At 34.3% G+C, this 19,361-nt stretch overlaps 1 protein-coding gene across 2 annotated transcripts in view; it reads right to left on the bottom strand.

Annotated features, from left to right (window-relative positions):
- Positions 1-10,564: 10,564 nt before the first annotated feature.
- Positions 10,565-19,361, bottom strand: part of KYNU (kynureninase) — a 139,669-nt gene continuing 130,872 nt past the window's right edge. For both annotated transcript variants that reach the window (XM_069473018.1, XM_069473027.1), the window contains exons 12-14: positions 18,338-18,423; positions 12,862-13,092; positions 10,565-11,400 (exon numbers count right to left, since the gene is read on the bottom strand). In XM_069473018.1, the coding sequence (XP_069329119.1) occupies positions 11,275-11,400; positions 12,862-13,092; positions 18,338-18,423 (443 nt within the window). In that variant the 3' untranslated portion in view covers positions 10,565-11,274. The remainder of the gene's footprint in view (positions 11,401-12,861; positions 13,093-18,337; positions 18,424-19,361) is intronic.

Below are 19,361 nucleotides of genomic sequence, written 5' to 3' on the forward strand. Positions count from 1 at the left end.
GAAATTTTTCTCATATTACATTTTTGATTTTTAGGAGCTCTTTTTTCTTTTACATATCCCTTTTTAAGTGCACAGTTTTGTTTGTTTGTTTTTATGAGACAGAGTGCAGTGACGTCATCATAACTCATTGCAACCTCAAGCGCCTGGGCTCAGGCAATTCTACTTCAGCGTCCCAAGTAGATGGGACCATAGGTGTGTGCCACCATGCTCAGATAATTTTTCTAGTAATGTTTTTTTGTAAAGATGAGGTTTCACTCTTGCTCAGGCTGGTCTTGATCTCCTGGCCTCAATTGATCCTCCCACCTTGGCCTCCCAAAGTGCTGGGATTACAGGTGTGAGCAACTACACCTGGCCCACAGTTTTCTTGATCCATGTTTTTTTTCTTTTCTCTTTAAAGATATTAATTATAGTCTTTTTTCTTTTGCTTTCTCTTTACCATTTCCATTGAATTATATGTTTCCTGTTTATTCTTTTGAACTCTGTCCTGCATTTTAAATGTTGTTGTTGATGGTCTGGTGATACTTTGTGTCCATTCATTTTTAAAATTGGAACTCTAAAAACCAGGTGCAAGCATTTTGTGCAAGGGCAGAACTTTTTGATTGGTGGACACCATTGTGCCACAATGAGCCCCATGTAAGGATTTGTAGCTCTTATCAATTGGACTGGGCAGTTTTCCCAGAGAGAAATCTATAATCATATTCCTGGGGTGGCCTGGAGGGGAGGTGGGTATGAGCCTGGGTATATGATATAAGTTCTTGGGAGCCAAGTGAGGAAAGGGAGTTGGAGCTTTCCCCATTTAGAATGCTAGATTCTGCTTCATCACTCTATTTTTCAGTCAAATGGCTCATCTGCCTCCTTGGCTGTACTCACATCCCTAAACCCAGAACTACACTAGTTCATCATCTCTAGAGAGTAAACTCCTGCCATTGTAGATGTGGAGAAGATGCAGTGTTCTGGTTGCACAGGCTGGAGGAAGGGCTCTGGGCTCCAACTGCTAATTTTATATATTTCCAACCACCTGTTTCCCCGCTCACCTGCATCCTGCCTTTGGAGGTAACTGGTACCTCCAACATGTAAACATTGCAATGGTTCTTTCACTTGGATTACTTTGCTACTCTTTGATACCCTCCCCTTCTCAAACAGGCAATTATATTTCAACTTTTCTTCACCCTGCTCAGTCAGTTCCCTCCCAGCTTTGAATGTGTTGACATCTCTCACATGTTCTTGTCCCTTATCATTTTGAAAAGGATTTTTGTGTTTATCCCCCTTCTATTCATTTACTACCATTTTTTGTGAGTTAGATGATAAATATTACCTGGAAATATGGATTATTATGCAGTAATTTTGCCACCCCAAGATTATTGTAAGTTACCCAACTTTGTCAGAGAAAGTACTTTAAAACATTTATTTTTCTTGTTGCCTTATTTCATTGTTACTTTCTCTGACACATGTATACAGTTAGACTAAAGACGTGATTTTCTAGTGGATAGGTAATTGCACAGGTACTGAATGTTAAACTGTGCAGAAGTGCATTAATTGATCGCAGTGAATATACCAATCTTGGCTGGGATGCAAGTCACTCAAAGGGAGGGTTCCTTAACCTTTAAACCTGCTTTCCTTCAATTCTAAGTATCGTTGAAAGGAATGAACATAAGAGGAAGATATCAAACAGCGTATAAACATATATGCAACAAGGTGGTTATGAAATCAGTTAATATGGACACCAGTATAACCAAGTGACAGTTATAAAATAGCAATATTATTTAGCATTCAGTGAAAAATGTGACATTTGGAGTCAGTTACCAGTTTCAAGCAGTCTGGTTCTGTTGTTGCCACCTAAAAAAAGACTGTCTGTGATTCTCTCTTTCTGTTCTTTTTTTCCCTCTTAATTGCCATTTTTTCCCAGACCAGCTGTAGCATCTATGTCCTGACTTTGATCCAACAACTTACTTTAACCCATAGAGAAAATGTCTCCCATAGACTCTGTGTATATTGCTTCGCTGTCTCCATTCTTGACAAGCTTGCTGTTTTAACACAATAGAACGGCAAGAAGAGCTGCATGAAGTGAAGCTCCCACATACTGGGAAAAAGAAAATTAAGACCTCTGTTTAGTAAATATTGGCACAAAGATGCAATTCTTTTCACCTAAAATAATATTGTGAGTATGTGAAATTGAAATTTCAACTGAGGCCAAGGAATCCAATGTTAGCTTGTTTGTCTTTCCTGAGGAATAGTGCTTTACACATTTTTCTCGTTTGATTTAGGACAATGAAGTCATTCTCAATGTTGGTCCTGGGTGGGGCACTGGGAGACAGTCTTGGAAGAGGCTGCAATGTGATAGCAGATTTGATATAATCAGTACATTTAGATGATCTTTTGTCTGAAAAATTTAAAATTTTCTTTAGACTGGAAAACAGTAAGATTGGATTTCTACATGTAGAAAAGTGGTATCTGTCTAAGGTACAGAAAGGTAAGCATTCTAAATATCATGTGTATTTCTGACATGTTCTAGTGGGCTCAGGTCTGAACCAGATTCAAACATAATGGAGTTTCTATAAGCTGCTTTTTTTGAGGAAAATCCCCACTGTTACACTGAAGGTAAATGTGTTCAGCAGATAAGACTTGTTAGAACTGCACATTTCTCATTAATTACCTGCTTATGAGGGACTGACTATATGTTCAGCACAGTGGTAGGTACAGAGGGGCACACCAAGAAAACCAAAAATATTAACCATATCGTGGAACAGGTTACGTTAGGGGTGGAGAAAACACATTGATCACAAATACAGCATGATATGCAATGTTACTTTCAAAGTTCATGTAAGAAAATTACAGATAATAATGTTTGAAATATGGAGTCAGAAGGGATTGTTTCCATCATAAGAATATGTGATGGAAAAGATTATATACATGATCTTATTGAAATCATGAATTTTGAGACATGTGTCATGGCTTCTCATCCAAGTCATTATTGTTTTTTCTTAATTTTGAAACATCCACAAAAGTAGAGAAAATCCCAAATATTATCACCGCTTTTCAAATCTATCAAGATTTTTACATACCATTATTCCCTTCCTTCTTTTCTTTGTTTCCATTCCTTTCCTTTTTCCTCTTTCCTTCCTCTCTGTAGTAAGATGACCAATGACCTTCAAAGGTGTCCTTGCCCAAATCTTCAAACATGAATATTTTACATTATATGGCAAAGGGGAATTATGATTGTAGATGGGATCAAAGTCACTGATCAATGACCTCAAGATAGGGAGATAATCCTGGATTATCTAGTTGGGCCCAGTGGAATCACAAAGGGTTTCAAAAGTGGAGAATGGAGGAAAAGGAGTAGAGTTACAGGAAGATATAACTATGAAAGAATGGTCAGAGAAATGCAACATTGCTGTCTTTGAAGGTGGAGGAGGGGGCCCATGAGCCAAAGATTGTGGGCAACCTCTAGAATCTAGAAAAGGTAAGGAAATGAATTTTCCCCTTCAGCCTCCAGAAAAGAATATCACCTTGCCAAGACCTTGCTTTTGGCCTAGTGAGACTCATGTTGAACTTCTAACCTACAGAACTATAAGATAATAAGTATGTGTTGTTTTAAACCACTATGTTTGTGGTAATTTTTTACAGCAACCATAGAACAACTGATACACTTCCTTAGTTTGTCATAATTCTTTTTGATATTTATGGAGAGGAATTTTAAAGCAAATTCCAGACTTCGTATCATTTCATTCCTATGTGTTTGGTATATATATATAGAAGTATGAATAGCTTCTTACTCCCACAGTACTATTATCACAGCTAACAAATTGAATAAAAATACATTTCTCATTCAGATTTTCTCAATTCCTTCAACAGTGTCTTTTTATAGTTGGTCTTTGAATCAAGATCCAAACCAAGTCCACACATTGCATTTGTTTATTATGTCTTTCAGTCACATAGTCCTTCTCCCTCATCATCCCCTTATTTTATTCATGCCATTGACAAGTTGAATGAATGCAATCGGCTGCTATGTTGAATGTTCTGCATTTGCTTCTTCATGATATCATTGAATTTGTGACTCTATTCGTCATAGTTTTTAAAAACTGGAAGATAGACCTAAGAATTTTGTTGGACTCAGGTTTATTGTTTCCTGAGCACACTGCATAGTGGTGCTGTCTACTTCATATCCATCACATCAAGCACATAATTACAGGTTGCTCCATTTTTACTGGTACTAGTGTTGAATTTAGCAGTAGCAACCTGATGCCTCCACTATATAATTTTTCACAACTTTTCCTTTAATATTAACTATAATTTTCCATAAAGAAGCATTTGTTCCAAAGTAAATTATTTATAATGTGCTATGATGTCAAAGAAAGGAAAGAATTGTGACTATACATACATATACACACACATATATGCATCTTTGCCTGTATTACCTCTCTTATACATCTAAAAAGGTGGTAGAAGGATAAAGCAAAATATGGGAAAAATACCTATACATAGTAGGAGGGAATAGGGTGAAGGTGTTAGGGATGGGATCTAGATTTTATATCTCACTTTGCAGATTTTAAGTTGAAATTAAGCATTTTACACAATTCTGAAATAAATTTCCAAATTTACAGACACTACCTAGATGTAGTGGCAGATCAGATCGCACAGGTTCAGGGTACAGTCCCACGAGACTTCCTGCTATGTCCAGTGCCAATCACAAGCCCTAGGTTGTTTTACCTGAGTTTCTTGCCAACTAGCCATAAACCAGTGTTCCCAGGACTTCCTCCTTGGGTTTAATTTGTTAGAATGGCTCACAGAACTCAGGGAAACTCTTATGTTTACCAGTTTATTACAAAGGATATTACAAAAAATACAGTTGAACAGCCAGATGGAAGAGCTGCATAGGGCAAAGTATGGGGGAAGGAGCGAAGAGCCTCCATAGCCTCTGGAGCATTCCACCCTCCTGGAGCCTCCACAAGTTCGGCTGTTTAGAAACTCTACAAACCCAGTCCCTTTTGGTTTTTATGGAGGCTTCATCATGTAGGCATGATTGATTAAATCATTGGCCATTGGTGATTGACTTAACCTTTAGCCTCTTTCCCTTCCCAGGAGGTTGAGGGGTAGTGCTAAAAAGTCCTAGGTCTCTAATGCCTTGGTCTTTCTTTTGACCACCCCCTACTCTCATGCTACCTAGGGACAGCCAGTTACCAGTAATCTCCTTAGCACACATACAGGAGACACTCTTATCATTCCAGAGAGTCCAAGGATTTTAGAAGCTGTATGCCAGGAAATGGGGACAAAGACCAAATATGTATATGTGTATGTATGTGTATATATGTGTGTATAAGAATCTTAAAATGTTTTAATCATATCATTCACAATAACTTTGATATTAATATTCTAAAATTATATGCAGCCATGTGTTAATTAACAGCAGAGATACATTTAGATAAATGCATCGTTAGGTGATTTTGTCACTGTATGAACATCATAGTGTACTTACACAAACCTAGATGGTATAGCTTACTAAACACCTAGGCTATAAGGTATAGGTTATTGTTCCTAGGCTACAAGCCTGTATAGCATGTTACTGTACTGAATACTGTAGGTAATTGTAACAATGTTATGTACTTGTGTATTTAAACATATCTAAATATGGAAAAGTTAATGCATTGCCCTATGATGTTACCATGGCTATGAGGTCACTAGGTGATAGGAATTTTTCAGCTCCATTATAATCTTATGGGACCACTGATGTATATGTGGTCTATCATTGATGAAAACATTGTTATGTGATGCATGACCATACATAATAATTATACGAGATAAAACCAGTAATTATTATTAGAACCAAGATTTTCAGCATAAGAGAAGAGACAAAATTATATAATCATATAAGTTAAATTTAAAAATCATATTATCCTAAATTGAATTTAAAATATCACTGTGAAATAAAAATATAATTTGTCTTTTAAAAATGTGTATTTCCTGTTAACTAAAAAATCCTAGAAACAATGATCAGCCCAATTACAATGAGCTCTCTTACTATTAAGATTATGGTTTCTAAACACCACTTTTCTCTGAAAGGAACTGGGTATTCTTAGAGAAATAGGTGATAACAAGTGAGGTAGGAAATACATGAGATAAGCCTACATCTTGTCATACCAAAGACAATGAAGCTTTCAAAAGTAGCTGGGGTCATGTCAAAAGGGCTCATGAGCCACCTTGAAGAGTCCAAAAATTGGAAAAGCAGAGAATTAATCAAAACAATTATTGCAATAAACCAAAATCACATCAGAACTATTTAAATCCATTAGTTCATAATGATCCCCTTTACTACATTCTTCTTTGAGAATACACCTTGCTGTGATTAAACATATTAGTGGGCAGAGAACATATCAGACATATTCTGCTAATGGTCCACACAAGCACCACATGCATAAACTCAATAACAGAGTTTGCTAATCCAGTGATTCCCAGTTTGTGCTGTATTGATGTGATGTTTCCAGCATGTTTGCAGGTATCTTTCTTGAGATTGTGCAAAAATCCATGTACTTAAAAAAAAAGTCAATGTTCTAGCAACTTCAGTTTTTGGAACAGATACACTACAAAATTTGAATCTAAAACCATATAGTTTTGAATTTAAGAGTATGTGGATAGTTATTGAGCAGAAAATAGCTGTAGAAAAAGTTTATTTAATTTGAAATTAAGTTACTGACTCCACACCCAGTCTTTCTTCAGTCAGTTTCTTGTAAATTAAAGCAATATGAAATAAGTATAATCTAATGTTACTCGAACAGCCCTATATGTTATAACAGCCCCAAGGCATCACTATAAAAAATGGTATTTATATAAATTTGCATGAGTTATTGGGAAACCATAACTAATTTTCCACATATTCTACTAAAGAAAACAGGAAGTATGTAATATTTTTTGTTTTCAGTCATAAAACATGTCTTGATAGTTTGACAAGTTGTAAGGGATTAGATACCAAAAGAATATATTTTTTAAGCCTTTTAAAATGAGATGGTAAGAAATTCTCAGGACCCCAGGTGAAATGAGAGCAGGAATGTGGGAAGGAAGCAAGGATGAAAACTGGCTTTCATCTGAAGAGGTTCTGCCAAATCCTAGAGGCACTGAGCTTCAGTGTTGATAACTAAGTCAGCCATGGAAAAAGCCTAGAGCTGTCCAAGGTAAATAAGCTAATAGGAGACCCCTATATAAAGATGGCAACCCAAGGAGTATGTATGATGTCAGCAAGAAAATGGTATCTTGGGAGAATTTGTAACTAACTACATGTTGGCCCTCACATGAATTAATGTTCATGCTAGTCATGTGGTCTGAAAAACCTGGAAACAAGAAACTAATATGTTTTTGTCAGTGACTGTAGGCAACCAGCAGAATCAAATGTAAACATTCTTTGGAAAAACAAATTTTAACCCAGTTCTCAAAGAAATCAAACAGATAAATGTGTAGTTTAAAGCTAACAGTCACAAAATATACATGAAACAAGTTGTTATATGTGAAAACCAACAGAAATAGAACTATATTGTATATTATTGTATATCAGTATAGAATATAAAATATTTATGACTAAGAATAGATAAAGGAAGTGCTGTCTTGGATCAGTTTCTCTAGACACAGAGCTTGAGACGGGGACTTGGATGAGTATGTTTTGTTGGAGAGCTCACTAGCTGGTGAAGGGGATCTCGGAGGGGCACCAGGAGGTCCACTACTAACGTCTGAAAACATAACCAAGGTCAAAAGCAATTTTAAAAAACCTAACTAGACTTCTAGAAACTGAAAAATGTTTTAAAATCTTTAATCAAGAATGCAGTCCAGAAATTCAAAGAAATATAAAATATGAGGACATTCATGAGAAAGTGAAAAAGTCCAACATGCATCTTATTGAAGTTTCAAAAGCAAATAATGGAGAAGAGGTAATATTTGAATACATGATAACTTAGAATTTTCAGAACTTAAAAAAAAATTAATCCTCAGATCTTGAAAGCACAGCATATAAAAAATAGAATAAATACATTAATAACCACCTAGACATATCATAATAATACTGCAGATCATTAAAGGAACAGAGTTCTTAAAAGCAAAGGAGTAAGTGGCTGAATGCTGAATAGCAACAATGGCAGCCAAAAGACAGTGACTTAGTATTTTCTATTCCCTGAGAGAAAAGAGCTATCAACATAAAATTCTATAACTAGAGAAACTATTTTTTAGGAATGAGGAAAAAAAAAAGAGTATTTTTTCCCCAAGGACTAATAGAATTTACCACTAAAATATCCTCATCAAAAATAAATTCTAAATGTATTTCATCCATAAATAATATCTGAGCTGTAGGGGAAAATGCTGAGTAAAGATTTGAGTGTGTGTTAATGTGTGTTTGTGTGTGTGTGATGGAAGGAAGCTAGACCAAAAATGCTATCCTGAATAACAATAATGCCTAAGTAAAGAAGTAGCTGTTTGATGTTAATGCATTCAAATTTCTTCAACTGGTCTGGATGAAGGTAAAAAAAAAACATGACTAAATTTAAACTTCGTCATATATGCATCTCAAAATAGCCAGGGTGATTATTAAAATAACAGAGAATAAGTGTATAACTTCCACAAAAGTGGAAGAAAAAGACAGATTGAACACTCCCACACACATCCCTCAATCCAAAAGAAGAAAAACAGAGGAAAAGAAATAAAAGTCCTAAGAATTCAAAAGAAAATTAAAACTATGCTTATATTTGCAGATAATGATTTCCTACATAAAAAATCCTTTCTATTTAAATGATTAAAATGAGAGATTTTAGAATATAAAAAAATCAAAATCAATGTCATATCAATTGCATGTCTATACAGTGCTATCGGTTAAACATTAAATTTTATAGAAAATAACATGTGGGTAGCAATAAGATTATAAAGTACTTAGGAATATGTCAAGCTATAAATGTGCAGTTCCATAATGAAGAAAATAAAACTTTTTGAAAAACATTAAAGAAGTCATAAATAAATGGAGATAAATGTCATGGTCTAGAAGGCTCTATGCTGAAATGAGTCAATGCTTCCAAAACTGATCTAAAATTTAATTGAAATTCAATTTAAATCCAGCCATGGGTTTTTATGGAACACAAAAGATTTATTCTAAATTTACTTAGATGTATTATAAAAAATAAAAAATAAAGGATAAAGGGGCCTGGGATGACCAGGACAACCCTAATAAAAAGAAGCTGAGAGATTTAATCTAGCAGATGCCAGGCCCCATTGTAGTGTGTATATATATACATATATATATGTAGTTATAGTATTAATAATTAAGGCAGGGTGGTATTGATGAAAGAATAAACAAATTAGTCAATGGGAAAGTACAGATAGCTCAGAGAGAAACTTAAAATAAGGGAATGATAAAATATAATTCAGTGGTTATGTCTGGATTTGGCGAGGGAGTGGAATGCAAGCTGAAGAGTTACTCATGCTCTGTTCCTTAACCTGGGTGATGAGTAACCGTGGTGCTTTGAACAATTTGTACATAAATTTGATATACTTTTAATGTGATTAGCATGAAATATTTTAAAGCCTAAACTTAGAAGCACCTTCAAAGACTTTTCCTTACTCAACTATCTATTTAATATCCCTCAGGGTTTTTTGCTCATAGTATCATCTATTTGTCTTTCATAGAAGTTATGATTTGTAGTTATATATTTACATGTTTAATATGTGTTTCTCCTACTAAGTAAGCTCATGTTCCATGAGAACTGGAACCACATCTATTTTGTTTACCACTGTGAGGTTCAAAAGTGATTCCTTCTATATGAAACCATATACGGTTGAGTTTTAAGATTTTGAGAACTCTTCCACCTATGAAGATGAATGTTAGTGGGAAGCTTTATGAAAGCAATTATGTAACCACTCAATTAAGAAAGATACCACATAAGTAGCACAGCACAATACATAGTGCATGATAAGTACTTGATAAATATCAGTAGCTGCTGGTGGTGGTAGGTGTTGATGTCAGAGTTCCACATTTTACTATTTAGGTCTACCATCCAAAGAGGTTGTCTAAGTTAGTTTAATTCAATTCAGATTTGTTCAATCAGGAGCAATAATTATGTCGTAGTCACTCTTTCTTGCTGGCTATGTATATAGATGTAGACTACTCTGCCAATTCATAGACAGTGGCTGTGGCATCAACAACTGAAAACTAGTGAAGTCCAACAGGACTGAGTGTAACTTTAGTTATGATAGTGGATAAGCAAGGTACATAGATTTGACATAAAAAGGTCCAAGGATAAAAGCATTCATTTCCTAGTTCTAATCTTCAAAAAATATCTCAGGGTGATTTATTAACTACTTTTGGAGAAAGAGTAATATCTAAGCTCTTATCTCAAGGGAAGGTACCATTAAAAAAAAAAAAAGAGAGATTATGGTAACATTAAACAAAGTAACATTCTTGAAAGTGTGAATCAGGTCCCAAGAGTGAGTGAGGAGATCAATTTAATGAGTTTCCACCAACATTTTTTATAATGAGATAAAATAGAATAATAAATATCAGAGCACAGGCAAATAATTTAGAAAACTTTTACTTTTGCTAAAGTACCATTTCTTTAAATCAAATACAAGATGGTACCTACTCATTATGAGAAGCACGCTAATTTCAGAGATGGTAATGTGAGAGAATGGCCAATGGTGCTTGTAAGAAGCTATTGATTGAAAATTGAAAGATATGTCATCTTTCAAAGTTGTTAAAATATGACAAAAATATCTTAGAGTCAATAAAATTTGGCATATACACACTTAAATACCAGTCTCTGATATTAGAGACCAACAGTCTCTAGACCGATATTAGAGATCAGCAGTAATAATGTGGATTGTGGCCAAAAATATTTGAAAGCCACCATGCCAGGAAATGTCTTTTCTTTTCCTTGGTTAGTTCAAACTAAAGTACTATTTTCAAAATTAACACAAGAATTCCACATACATTATGAATTTGTCAGTCAAATTATAAATTAAACCAGCATAAAACATTTTGATGACCATGAAATGTGACAGCTAATTGAGACTGTCCATAATACATGGACCAATATAGTCTTTGATCCCCCACACACCAAGAGACTAGACAGCCATGTGGACTCCTCAGGGCCATAGACTGAAAAATTATATCATATTTTTCTATAAAGTATACAATTTATTGCCAGTTATATGCAGTCAATTTTGAAATACTGTCAATAATTAAAAAACAAATACCAGTAAAATAAGCATAGCACCTTTCATTATAATTTGTCTAAGTTATTCTAGAAAACACTGCTAATTTTTTGTTTGTGTAGAGTCAAGCACAGAATTGAGCAGATTGATAAATCTATAAACATCATGGAAAGAATTGTAGAGAGGAACTGGAGCCACTCGAATGCCATTTGGTTCCCGCTTGTCACACTGTGGGGACAAACATAAATGAAGTCACAATAATGATAGCATTATTCACACACTGAAAAGCTACGTTCAAGGTAAACTTATGCAAAGCATTCATCCTGATTTCCTTAAATATTAATAGGTAAGCAAATTGTTTTCATGTTAAGTAAAACACAGAGTTTTTATGTTATTTAAACTTTCCTCTTTAAAATAATTAAAGTAAGAATGGGTTGGTACATGAATATCCAAAGTAGTTCCCTGAAGTCCACTTAGCAGTTAGCTTCTTTAAACATCCAACAGATCATAGAGACAATTTTTCTGTGGCGAAATCCTGGAGGGACTGGAACCCTTGGACAAATTTAAATGAATGAGAATTTCACTGGGATCTGGAGAATTTTAGCAAATGATCCTTAAATTTAATTCTCTGATCTTTGACCTTGCAGGTAAGGAGTGGGTTACATCTCTGGGAATGCTGGTAGGTCCTGCAGTAGCACCAGACCATTTGATCTGGCTTGACGATCACTATGGCTAACTTGCAGAAATACCCACCATAGACTAGACAATATATTAATTGAATATAGTTTATGTATGCTGTCCCATTTAATTCCCATAGCAACTCTTTGAGGTGAGTAGTTTTACACCCAAAATACAGATGGAAAAAAATCTCAAGCCAGTAGATCTTAATGAACTTTCCCAAGAGGACAGACAGCTTGGAAATGGCAGAGCTTGATCTGGAATCTTGATATTTTGACTTGTGTCCCTGGAGTTGGGGGTAACCTCTCCTAAAGGTTTGGAGGTCCACATGAGTGGAACAGTGCTTAAATTATATTATCATGAGAAATACATGTGTTATCAACTTTTTTCCCTGAAATTACTCAGTTAACATTTATTACCAATGGCTCTCCAAGAGATTAAGAAGGCTGCATAAAGTTAAAGATTAAAAAAAAAAAATTACTCCTTGCAATGTTACCACTCATGACAAATGTTTACATATCTTTTTTAACTGAACTCACAAGGTTGAAAATAAAATAACTTAATTCTATCAAAATAACTTAGTTCTATCAAGCAATTACATAAGACTGATTTCTTTTATTTTTCCCTTCACTAAATCGATATGCTCTTTAATTCCATTTATCCAATAAATATATACTGAAGTTTCCACTAGTACAAACTAGTGAAAACATGTCCTGATCAATTATAAAATAATTATTTCCTGCCCAAACTGTTATGAAAAGGATGAATAAGTTACACAAAACTATTTCCTTTCACCAAAATTTGCGGTTCCTTCCCTTTTATCAGAAGTGACAGATCTCTACGCCCTTCAGTTAGCAGGATGCTGACTGCTTACTTGGCACTTAATTCATCCTTAACTGACTGATCCATGTGAAATAACATGGAACACTGAATAAACCAAAAGATCCAATTTTTGTCCTCCACATGCAGCCCATAAAGAAAATCTGGGGGCAAAGTAAGAGACATACTTACAACCACTCCTCTTTTTTCTAGTTCTTGGAAAACATTTTTCTTAGAAACAGAAAATGTTAGTGTCAGCTGGCAACCCCGATCCTCTACACGGGATGGAGTAATTATGTTCACCATTGGTTTCTTGGTGTCTGCTTTATCTTTGCTGTAGTAATGCTTGATCAGGTATTCCAGATAACCAGTTAGCAAAATAGATTTTCTCCTCAATGCTTTCATAGTTGCCTGCTTAAAGATCTGCAGAATGAGAAACAATCGGATTAAAGTGTTGTATTCATTTACAAAGAAGCAAAAATTAAGTGTAAATCATACATAAAAAGGAAATGTCCACTTTTTCCCAATAAGTATCCCCTTTACATAATCTTTTTTGTAAAAGCATGTCCTCTTTTAAATGGCTTGCCATTAAAAACTGAAGGTGAGGTTTCCATGACAGAAAAATTGTACAAGTATCACTTAAAGAATATTTGCAAAAGAAAGTATTAAGTGAATATCACATACCTTCAAGTTATTTTAAATGAACTGAGTAAGTAAAACTCACCTTAATAAATGCATTTAGATATTATAAAATTTAAGCTTTTCCCCCAAAACTATTTTATAAAATCATATCCAAAAAGGCTTTTTCTATTCTAATATAAAGTTTGTGTGGTCCACAAAAAGTGCAATATGGGTCAAACACGCATGCATACATGGAAAGTGGTGTTATTAATGTTATTTATAATTGTTTTACTGACTCCTAAATCTCTCTCAGTTGAACAGTAAGAAAACAAGCAGTTAAATAATAAAGCTAAGTTTTCTCAGACAGGGATGCAAATAATGTTAGAAAACACATTTATTATTACTGAAGCATTTGATCCTTTCCTCCCTCTCTTCCTTTCTCTTTCCTCTTGTTTTTCCCCTTCTAAACTCTAGCATTGGTGTGAAAATACTGTCTTTGCTGCCTGAGGTGTCTTATACTAAGATGAGTGACAAGGGCACACAGTAACTGCTGTTGGAACATTAGGGGTCAGTACAGACGTGCTTTTCTGGCTTATCTCTTAAGGTCAAGTAGAGTTTAAAAATACATCCTATGTATAAGAACTGAGTGAACTGCAAACAGAGCATGATGCACTGGCCTGCCACTTAATGTTCCTTTTCTGTATTATGAGCAAAAATATCAAGAGCAAAGATAGGGTCATTTGGTGATACCAGACTTTATCAAGCTTGTGAAAATATTTATTTTTGTATGTACACCGTTGCCTGAGTGGGCAGATATTCTGATAGGACTCAAACTATTCAGGCATAGATTTTCAGGAACTATATTGTATGGAGGCTGTGGATTTGGCTGAAGGAGAGGACGGGAGTTGCATTGAAGGTAATAGTATCTAAGGAAGAGAGGAGAAAGAGCATAGAATGGTACCTGTCTCTCCCTCTCTCTCTCTTCAACCAGACCTCAGACTGTGTCTGAAGCCTACAAAGACATCAGTTGCAAGTGGAGGCTGATATTTTTCTTTCATAAGCCACTGAGATCTCGGGTGCAAACAATACTGCTTCAGGACTCAGGTGACCTGAACTTACACAGAATTTGGTAGGAAGTATCTCTTCATTTGCTCGTGTAAAACAAAATGTAGGTAGACTTGGCCCACTGAGGACTCCAGGGAAGCCAGCCAAGTTGTGGATCAGGGCCAAGAATCAACATTCTCGGAGGGCAGGGACAGGCAAGGCATGGGCCACTGGTGGTTTGGCTGTGAGGTTTAGAATAAAAAAATTATGAGAGGAATCTTTCCAAGATTCTCTCTGGAGATTCGTAATATTATAGGAAATTCTAATTAATAAAAGTAATTCTAGGCAATTTTATGGTTCTGCTATAGGTGGTGTAATATGCAGGTACAGGCGATGTGTGACGAATTACTTTTAATTCGTCACACATTTTGGTTCATTTGCATTCATAAGTTAGTAAGACTTGGGGGAACATTACTTAAGTCTATAATTTTTTAAAGAGGTTAGAGGGTCTTGCTCTTGCAGATTTCTCCTGATAATTAGAAACCAACTTTTTTTTTGTAGGACAAATAGTTTCAATTTTAATATACTGTGGAATGTTGTTATGCTTTATTAATAAAATAACTTAAATATAAAACTATTTCCCACATTACAACCACACCAAGGGCAGCCACATTCCAAGGGAATCTTAGATTCCTGTCTTGGGGGTAAAAGTCTCTTCTGAGGCCTCACATAAAAATATTAAGAGGATCTACTAGTGGGAAAGTAGAATAAATATCCTATTTTATTTTTGTATATCAGTTTTTATGCTTTCAATATTAAGAAAAAATAACTTTAAAATTAGAAAAAAATGAGAAGTGTAGCTTGAAAACTATTTAGCTCATTAGAGAATTCTTGGCAGAGTTTTAATTACTTGGATTATTTTTTTCTTGCTGAGTAAAATAAACACAAAGCTAGGAAAGTTAGATAAGATTAATCAGGAAAAATAACTATAGTATGATGTTTTCAATTGTCATTTTTTTTTAATTTATAAAATTGGCTTCCTAATAACTTTGTGAGGAAACACGTAGTGTACTTTTGTGTCCTGAGTCTTTTGACTCTTCCATGTATTTTAATTGAATGCTCTAATTTTGTGTTTTGAAGCTATTTATTTTGTGATGAACTCATATACTGAAAGGGTCTAAAAATTGTCTACCTATTGCTACATAGAAATATGAACTTTCAAAATACAATATGAATGTATTATTTAATTTCAAAATAAGTAAATGGAAGATTGAGGGGAATTCTAAAGTAATCCAGTCCAAACATCTTCATTTAAAAATCAAGGCAAATAAACTCAAGAGTAGTTGTTGCTTGTGAGTTGTTGCTTAGTGTTCAGAGAGGGACAGAGTACTTGCCACCTGAGTCCCAGCCTCATGCTCCTTCTCTTAATCCAGACTATTTAAGAAATTATTGTATAAATGACTAAGATCCAATAATATAAAGAAAAAGACAGTTTGAAACCGATTATAAGCTGCTATTTTAATACCAATCAATCATATATTCATGCAATTATAAGCAAAGCCACATTAATATCTTTTTTTAAAAAAATCATTGCACTGAAAATCTGAGCTATTTATGTGTAATTGATTCTCAAATATAGAATCTCTCCTCCAGTTGGTATTTCACTATGCAGAATATTTTTGAAAGAAGAAACAATAATGACAGCAGTTTGATTCATACATTTATTTCTTTCATTTATTCAAACTTCAACCCCCATCTCCTACAATGCAATGAACTATTTTAAAATGATAAGGTAAGTATTAACATGGCTAAATTCACTGATACTTACTCATATGGCAAGCTCATAAGTGTCTAGAAAGTAGACTTAAACAGATACAGAATGGAAAGCAATTATTATAAATGCATTATTTTGTAATTTTAATTTTTTGCAATTTATAATGGGGGGGTAGGAATTATGAAAAACACTTTGACCTATATAAGGCTTGATTAACTAAAGATTTTGTTTAGAATATAGCCTCTGTAATGAATGACTTCAGTAAAAGGCTCTAGAGAAATACTTAAGTGTAAAGAAGCTCCAGAGACGTGTATACCCTCCTTCTCTTGGCTTTTAGGGTCCTTTTGCTGGGTTTAAATTTAGACATGAAAGGGAAAAAAATAAATGAGTCCTCAGATTGTAAATGAAAATAAGAACTTTGTCTAGATGACTGTAATACAGTTTGGAAGGAAGATAAAGGGATAGGAAAAATAAGAATCTGCCTCCTTTTCCACAAGGAAAGGGTGACTACTGGAAGAAAAGCCAGCCTTCCCGTTGCAGAGAGCATACCAAAATGAGAGTGCCTACAAGGAAATCTCTAGATACCTCTGAGAAGTCATTTGCAAAGATAAGGAAAATCAGAGGAAATTTCTTCAAGTACTAGCTCTTCCACAGATAGGTATGTCTTAGTGCTTTTCATACTGTCGTTCATCTTTCCCTGATATAAAACTTGCCAAGAAAGCAGGAACTTTGTTTTGTTTTAAAAACAAAATATTTATTTGAATGCATAGCATAAAAACAACTCAGATATCATCATCTGATTTACTAGACATATTTTTGCTCAAAAAAAACTTTCAAAAAAAGGTATCACTGGCTGAAAAATCTCGTTACTGGGTCTATTTTCCAAGTTAAAAAAAAAAAAAATTCTGCCAAGTGAAAACAGCACAAGCTCCATCTAGTGGTCAAACTGAGTAGGTGCTCTTTAAATCTGGATGGAATGAAATGAGAGTATCACTATGCAGTGGTGAGGCTGCATAAAAACAGAGGAACTTGACACTGCCATCCAGTGGCCAGAATGAGAAACTGCTATAATTGTTCACAGAATTCTAGAATTTTAGATTTGGAAGGAATTTTCAAAGTCTTTTTCCAGTCATTCATTTGATGCTGGAATCCTCTACAACAGAATTTCCTGAAGTATCATAAACTAGATGATTTGATCCATAATTAAAGAAAAAAATTCAAATTCTTCTTTAAATAGCTATATATATCTATATATAAACATATATAGTCTCTGTTAGAAATATATATGTATATTTACTTAAAATATATTTTACTTAAATATATGTATATAAAATATATATTGACTTAATATGTATGTTAATATTATTAACTATACAGTATATAATTATTAAGCAATATATTTACTAGAATAAACAGTCTAACTCTAATAATATCTAAGGAATCAGTATATTTTCTAGATATGTATATATATATATCTATATTTATCTATTATATATAAACTAACTGATTTTATGGATATTAATTTCAGGGTGAGACTAAATTTATGTAAAAATATGAACAAATTTAAAGGAAAATATTGAGTTAGTAATTGTAGAAATTATATACGGACATAAAGGCATAGAAGTCTTAGAAAACAAAAACAAAACAAAAAAAACACCCACCCTACCTCATGAGGCAACCTTACTCAATCTTTGTTTTACTCTGATTAGTCATAGTTTTTTTTCTCCTTAAAGTAAGTCTTCCTGTGCTTTGTCACATAGCACTTTGTCAGTTCGTTGACTCACACTGAGCTAGAAGAAACAGTCTCCAGTACTCACAACATCTGGCACATAATACTTCCTCAATAAATTCATGTAAACGAGTGGATTAATGAAGAGCAAAATATTGCATGCTTAGTTAGTATATAGAGAGACCAAAAGAAGGTTAAGTAACTTATTCAAGTTTACACAGATTCTAAGTAGAACAAAAAATGTGTCTCCCTCTGAGTTCCATTTAATATTTGCTCCATGTCACCAATGTGCCTAGCATGTGCTAGGTGTGGTGATATAAATGAAGGGACACAATCATCACGTGGGTACTTTCCTAAAGGAGAATGCTGCCTTTTGTCCATTGCTCATGCACAGCACACGTTTATAATTATGCTGTTTAGCAGAAAAAGTACTACAAATTGTTGCAATTAGGTCAAAAAAAAGATACAGATGTGGGAAGTTTGAAACATAGATCACTTACCTCTAAACTAGCGTGTAAGGAACAAACCAACAAAATGGGAGGATTTGAAATTCGGAATCCACTGACCCCAGGGATTAACTGCAGCTCTGAAAAATTAATATCATGTCATTTTTATAGGATGTACCTTAGAAAGTGTCCATAAAGACAGTCAAATGATAAAGAGTAAAAGAGTAAAACTTAAACATTTATTCCTAGGTAGGATTTCTGAGATATTTAAAAGAAACCCAATGGAGCCACTAGAACCTTTGACACAAGATAAAAATGACCTCTTCTGGAAGTTTTTCTGGACCCCCTCCCCTGCCTTCCCATTCCCAAGGCAGCATTCCTTGTACTGCCCACGCTTTGCTTTTCTATTATGAAGCCATGTCAATGAGACAGAACTTCAAAATTTGAATGAAATATAATTGTAATGTCACCTAAAGGCAGAAGTATGAATGAAATGACTAACTTTTAGCTCTAGGATTATTAGGTCAAGTGGCTTCTCTTTGGAAAAGGATGAGAGGGAGCTTTAAAAAAAGATCTGCCCAAATCTGATATATAAAATAGGTAAATTAATAGCAGATACTATCCCAATTACAATTAAGTAGATTAAATTGTAACAAGTTAAATCCAATAGGGTTAAGATATCTAGCTCCAGATCAAGTTAAAACTAAGATTGACTAAAAAAATGTTAAAACATTATGGCTTTTTAAATATTCATTGGCTCCAGGACTTGACAAACTATGGCCTGTGGGCCAAATTTGACCCACATTACCTGTTTTTTTAAATATAGCTTTTTTGGAACATAGCCACAATTATTCATTTGTGTGTCATCTATGGCTGCTTTAGCACCACAGTGACACAGCTGAGTATTTTCCACAGGGACTGTGTAGCCTAAAAGGCTTAAAACATTTTCTGTCTCATCCTTCATAGAAAAAGTTTGGATTCCCTGATCTAATTTAATTCTTTTATTTACAGATAAGAAAAGCCACCTCAAAGAATTTAAGAATTAAGAATAACAGAGCTGATTACTTCAACAGACAAG

The sequence above is a fragment of the Eulemur rufifrons genome, chromosome 1 (genome assembly GCF_041146395.1).
Source record: "Eulemur rufifrons isolate Redbay chromosome 1, OSU_ERuf_1, whole genome shotgun sequence".
Taxonomy (NCBI): domain Eukaryota; kingdom Metazoa; phylum Chordata; class Mammalia; order Primates; family Lemuridae; genus Eulemur; species Eulemur rufifrons.